The sequence below is a fragment of the Branchiostoma belcheri genome, unplaced genomic scaffold, assembly GCF_001625305.1.
Source record: "Branchiostoma belcheri isolate BF01 breed outbred unplaced genomic scaffold, Haploidv18h27 scaffold126, whole genome shotgun sequence".
NCBI classification, from domain to species: domain Eukaryota; kingdom Metazoa; phylum Chordata; class Leptocardii; order Amphioxiformes; family Branchiostomatidae; genus Branchiostoma; species Branchiostoma belcheri.
The window spans coordinates 239,372-245,022 of NW_017802669.1; the positions used below are offsets into that span (position 1 = coordinate 239,372).

The following is a 5,651-nucleotide window of genomic DNA, read 5'->3' on the forward strand; positions in this document are numbered from 1 at the left end:
ATTTTGCTGACGCAGGGAAGGGGGAGTTTCATTTGCTACATAATTATCAGGGCTATGGACGGTTCCAATAGCTTCTTCGACGGCATAATTTCCAAAACAACTTTTCATATTATATCATATTTTGTATGGACCACATAACTACTTATTTTATACGCCTATCGTCGCTCAAGTCATCGTTTTTATGATATTGATTTGGTCTTTCATTCATTCATTTAAAAGTATGATAAAGCGACCATCACATCAAGTGGTACGAAATGATTAGAATAGAATTTTTTTTCTTTATCCGTTGTGTGTTTCATGTCAAGAGGTTTAAAATATCATAAATGCTCCAGTCAAGGGCACGAAAGGTCAAACAGTCTTAAGGCTGCCCCACGTGACCTCTCTCCGCCAACCAGAGGCTGTTTGTTTAGACACATGAGAAGTCCCTAGGGAGAAGCGTCATCAATAGGCGAGCTAGGAGCAATGGCGGCGTCCATGTATTTTCGCGTTTTCACCCTGTTTTTCGCCGTCTTGGTGCTAGGTAAGCCGATTTCCAACTATTTTCTTCACTTTTGCACACTTTTACCGCCATAGATGGGTCTAGTTTGTCTGTATGGTGTTGAAAATGTAGCTGCGACTCAAATTTGCGACCAGAACTGGCCCGACTACACTGTCCTTTCCTTGTTCTGCTATAATTTCTGTCAACCTCCCACCATCAATTTTACACCAGAAATCCATGCGTTGTCGTCTTCCAGTATTAAAAACACGACATCAATTAGAAAATGTGTAGTTCTACCTCAAACTAAGTGTATTTTCTCTTTTTCTTGTAGCGCTGTTTGCCGGCTGTGAAGGGCGAAGTGTGGACCTCAGTAATCAGGTAACTCGACATGGCCGCTTTGGGGACCATCCATACACACCCAGGCGTGGTGCCGCCTTTCTATCACAGTATCAGTTTTGCTTTCTCACTGCACGCCGGATGTCATTTTTGTTTGACACATTTTTTGCCGGATGTCCTGGATTTCCCGTCTGTTTTAACGTCGTTTTATTCGCTGTTTGGCCGTTCCCTGTTTATACGTGCTCAGCTATAAATCCCCTTTTAGTTGTCTTAGCGATTTGTCCTGAAACAATACAGCCGTGAAATATGACACCCGTTGGGGTATAGACTCTTGAGTTTTACCATGTTTTGCTGCTAGTGCGCCACTCTATGTTTTAGTAAGGGTAAAATCTGAAAGCTGTGCTTAAGCAACGCGTTCTAAAACCGACTAAAAGCATGGCGATGTTAGCGCACAGGATGCCCTTGCCGCGCCCCCCGGCCCGGCTCCTGAACACGATTTCATGCATGCGTGATTTTCAATCGGTCTGACCTCTTTGGGAATGCGATTATCGCTTGGAGTAACTTCTTCCGGGTCAGTATTTTGGCACGAACATACGAGAAATTATTTTGAAATAATGTTCTTTGGCTTTTTACCAATCGTTTTTCCCAAGCACCATTTTTCATTGGACTGTCTAATGCTAATTGCTTCTAATAATAGTATCGCACGCAGTAAGGCCATGTTGAATTGATTATGGGGATGGCGTATGAATTTTTGTCCGTTTCAAAAAAAAAAATATTTCGACCATACTGTGAATCGTACAATTAAAGCAGCTGCAAAATGAACAGATATATGCCTCAAATTGCAAAGAAAAAAATATCTATTGGAAAACGATACTTATGTCCTAGTAATATATACCAAAATCAATTCCAAAGAAAAAGGAGAAAATGTAAAGAAATGAAAATGAAGTCTATTATTCATCATAACATACTCTGTGTGTTTAGTCATTTGTTCAACCTTCATGACCACACAGATTTAGGCAACCTTTTTGCCAAACTTTTTTATTCGCACGCTCAGTCTATACATGGAGGTAGAAAAATCTACCTCCAGGGTCTATATGATGAAACCAACATGGCCTAAACTTACAAGATGACTACTAAACCAGGCTATAGCATGTAGTACTGATTTAGCTCTAAAATGGAGTGAAAATATTATATTTCAATATTATAACCCAACATTTCCATGTTTCAGGATGAGTTAGAAGCTGAGCGTGTTCGACGACAAGCTGTCACCAACAGTGCAGGTAAACAACTTTTCTCTTTATATATTTTTTCAAGGCACAATGTATAGTACAGGGCTTAAAATTCATTTTTGGGAATAGCTGCACTGGCGCACCCAACCTAAAAATGGGTGCACAAAAAATATTTTAGGTGCACCATATATAATCATAAGCCAAAATAAGTAGAATGTCAGCAAAAATTATGATTATGTTTCATTTCAAGAAAAGTACTATAACAATTGTATTATTTTTTCTGACACTTACATGTAGATGTTGCTGTAACTGTTGCTTTAAGAATATGCTGTAACTACTATACATTTAACATCTTTACATGTGTAAACCTACAAAAATATTTGGGTGCTGCTGCACCAGTGCACCCACAGAAAAAAATTGTGTGCACAGCTCCAATTTTGGGTGCACTAAGGTGCACATGCACCCAGTATTTCCAGCCCTGATAGTATATAGTAAAGGGTATTCATACCTCAAGCTAACAGTGTTCGAAATACCCGTCTGCAATTTGCAGATAGATTTTCAAGATTGCAGAAGAAAAAAATCTTACAATCTGCAATTTTGCAGAAGGAAAAAATAGGCTCCGGATTCAATAGTTTTCAATTAGCAAAGCAGTGGTGCTGTGAATAGATCGAAAACCTGCGCCGCACGAACCTTCGGCGTTTTCCAGCAGACTGTAATGGTCCCATATAAGGGAATTTGGGGTCAAAGTTGAACGATTTCGACAAGGCGACGAAAGGCGACGAAAACCAAATCTGGGCACTCGCCATTTTCCGATGTTAGATTTCGTCTCCCGGGAGGACCCGACAACTGCCTCGGCAATTTTCGGCAGTTTTCGCTGAGCATTTCCTAGCAGGCAACACGGCAAAGGAAACATGGCTCCTCCGAAAAACCATACTCGCCTCGGCGTTAATTTGCCGAAATTTCGATGTTTTTCCTTGGTATTTTGCACGATTCAAGCAAAGAAAACAATTTGATCACATGAACAAAAGAGAAATACAGCACTGGGAACCTAATGGTCCGTTTTGTTGGGCGGTAATTTCTCATTTCGAGTGAAAATTTACGTGCATCACATTGTGACTATATGGTGTAAAATCAGTGATTTTCGGCTCGATCCGAACCAAGCACGGCCCGTAGACTTGTCCTTTATGATTTCTAGATGACTATCGGTACCAAAATACGGGAAAATATTGTTGCAAAATGAGAGAGACGGAGACTAAGGTAAACTTCTTTTATTTGAAGGCTGGATTTTCATTTTCCTGGCAGGCTTCTTTGTATGTAGTGATCATCAGTTATTCAGTAACAACAAATATGGATTTTTGTTCAGGTCAAAAAAACCGGTCCACCGACGTTTCGGTTTTTTTGGACCGGACCGATAAAATTTTACGGTCCGAACATATTTAAAAGAGTGATATTTTGAAGAATTTCAGTAATGCTACAGATTTACAAAGCTATACCGTTATATATATATGATGTAAAAATAGGCATTATTGGTTTCAGAAGGTTGTAATATGGGGGCTTGTGTATTTGCAGAAAGTATTTCCAAATTGCAGGACGAAATTTTGACTCTTCTGCAATATTGCAGAGCACTGAAAAAAAGTATTTCGACCACTGGCTAACCTACATCTCGCACACACAGTCATCCCTCAGTAAGACAGCTGGAGCCGCATAGTTCCCGTTTAGAACTTTTATTCAGCTTGTCACACTTTTCAAGGCATAATGATTACATACTAGTACTATCATTTTGTTTTTAGCATCAATAAGATTAAATTGTATAATTCTCTTTTACCTGTTAATCAAAATTACGTATACTTTTTTGTAATTATTTAGAATTGAAATGAAGACCTTTATTTCACATTTTTGCCACATTGAGCTATTATAGAATACAGGTCACAACAAAACATGTACAAAGTTACTCAGGCAGAAAATCTACATGCAATTTTAAAAATCTACATGCAAAATTGAAGTGAATTCATCCTTCATACCCGCCTTTTCTAGATATACATTGAAGATACATAAGAAAATCCCCAACACCGTATTCTTATCATAGAGGAAAATTTTTACATACTAGTAGTACTACTGGGTGCACCCAGAAGAAATGAGGTACGTGCTAGCTTGCAAATCTGACGAATATCAATAGACTTGAGAGAAATCATCAGGGAAAATAGTAAACACCCTACAAATTGAGTTTGATATCAGCACTGTGATAGCAACATAGCAGCGCCATTATTCTATGGTCTGACACTCATTTATATGTATGTTCAACATGCAAAATTGCATGTACAGAATATTTTTACATGCAAATCTTTAAAATCAAATGCAAATGCGTGGGGAGTTCGAGCCCTGTCAAGGTACATTGGCTATTACTGAACAAATTCTTTTTGTTCAGTAACAATGTAACAATGTTTTAAATCTTTCATCTGACAAAAAAACTTCTTGTGTCATATAGCAACCTCAGCGGCGCCCCCTGCACAACCCAAGGGGAAGGACAGGACGGTTTTCCAGGTGATCTTTGCGCGCGGCTACGGCGGTCCCTTCTTCGGTGTCGTGATCTGGTGCATCATCGTCGTCATCGCCTTCATCGCCGCGTACGTCGTCTACCAGAAGGTGATACGGAAGCCGGAGGATGAGGAAGCCAGAAGGCAGAGGCTGGCCGTGGCCTACTAGTCAAACACTCGTCACATGTTCAACACGTACTCTCTCTTCTGTATCTGCACGTGTTTAGGACAAACCTTAGGGGAGGGGGTACTGGAACTAGTTTGATACTGCCTCCTCTTTGGCCAAAACTTGCTAGCCCAACGATCAACACATGTTCAACATATACTCTCTCTTCTGTACCTGCACGTGTTTAGGACAAACCTTAGGGGAAGGGGGGAGGGGGGTACTGGAACTAGTATGATACTGTCGAGGGCCTGCATGGAGGGTTAGTGGTTACAAATTATGCAAAATTTTCCCTGACAATTATGAATTACATTAAATTCTTAGAGCTGAATGCAAATTACGTTACTAGTAAACCATGGAGTATGGATTATGTTATACGTTGCACAAAGGTAACTGCGTACGCTTTGCCTAGAATGAAAATGACCAATTATGGATTATGGCTAATGTACTGATTATGAATTATGTTGATTTGGGGTGACTGCCTACAAATACTTCAAAGGCCTGATTACGCCCTACAAAAAAGGCATGCAGGCCCTCATGGTCTCCTATTGGCCAATGCTAGCCCAACATTTAGCACATGTTGTCTGTAGCATGTGTATAGATACTACAAAGAAAAAAAAAGAACTATGGATGGGGTACAGAAACTAGTTAAACAGTATCTTCAAAAAGAAAGAAAAACATGCTCACTATGTAATTTACAGCCTGTATAGAACAAAACGATAGGGGTGAGGTACAAAAAACTAGTCTAAAATTGTCAGCTTAACACTTGGTCTCTTAGTCTGATATTAGGCATATGGTTGTGTAAAATGAAGAAGGGGTGTCACTATAAGTAGTTTGTCATCAGCAGATGACCTTTAGAGTTAGAGTAAGATGCCTTAGAAATCATGTAGACAATTTTGAACTGATAATTC

General features: G+C 39.6%; 1 protein-coding gene across 1 annotated transcript; it reads left to right on the forward strand.

The window, feature by feature from the left end:
- Positions 1-393: 393 nt before the first annotated feature.
- On the forward strand, positions 394-5,412 carry LOC109463465. Its single transcript, XM_019760293.1, has 4 exons — positions 394-520; positions 810-856; positions 2,043-2,094; positions 4,529-5,412. The coding sequence occupies exons 1-4, from the start codon at positions 463-465 to the stop codon at positions 4,744-4,746; spliced, it is 375 nt and encodes a 124-aa protein (XP_019615852.1). The 5' UTR covers positions 394-462; the 3' UTR covers positions 4,747-5,412.
- Positions 5,413-5,651: the final 239 nt, after the last annotated feature.

Excerpts from the sequence above, each read along its gene's own strand:
- LOC109463465 (XM_019760293.1), top strand. The coding sequence starts at position 463 with ATGGCGGCGTCCATGTATTTTCGCGTTTTCACCCTGTTTTTCGCCGTC. Across the intron at positions 521-809 it reads TTTCGCCGTCTTGGTGCTAG|CGCTGTTTGCCGGCTGTGAA; the intron begins GTAAGCCGATTT and ends TTTTTCTTGTAG. Across the intron at positions 857-2,042 it reads GTGTGGACCTCAGTAATCAG|GATGAGTTAGAAGCTGAGCG; the intron begins GTAACTCGACAT and ends TCCATGTTTCAG.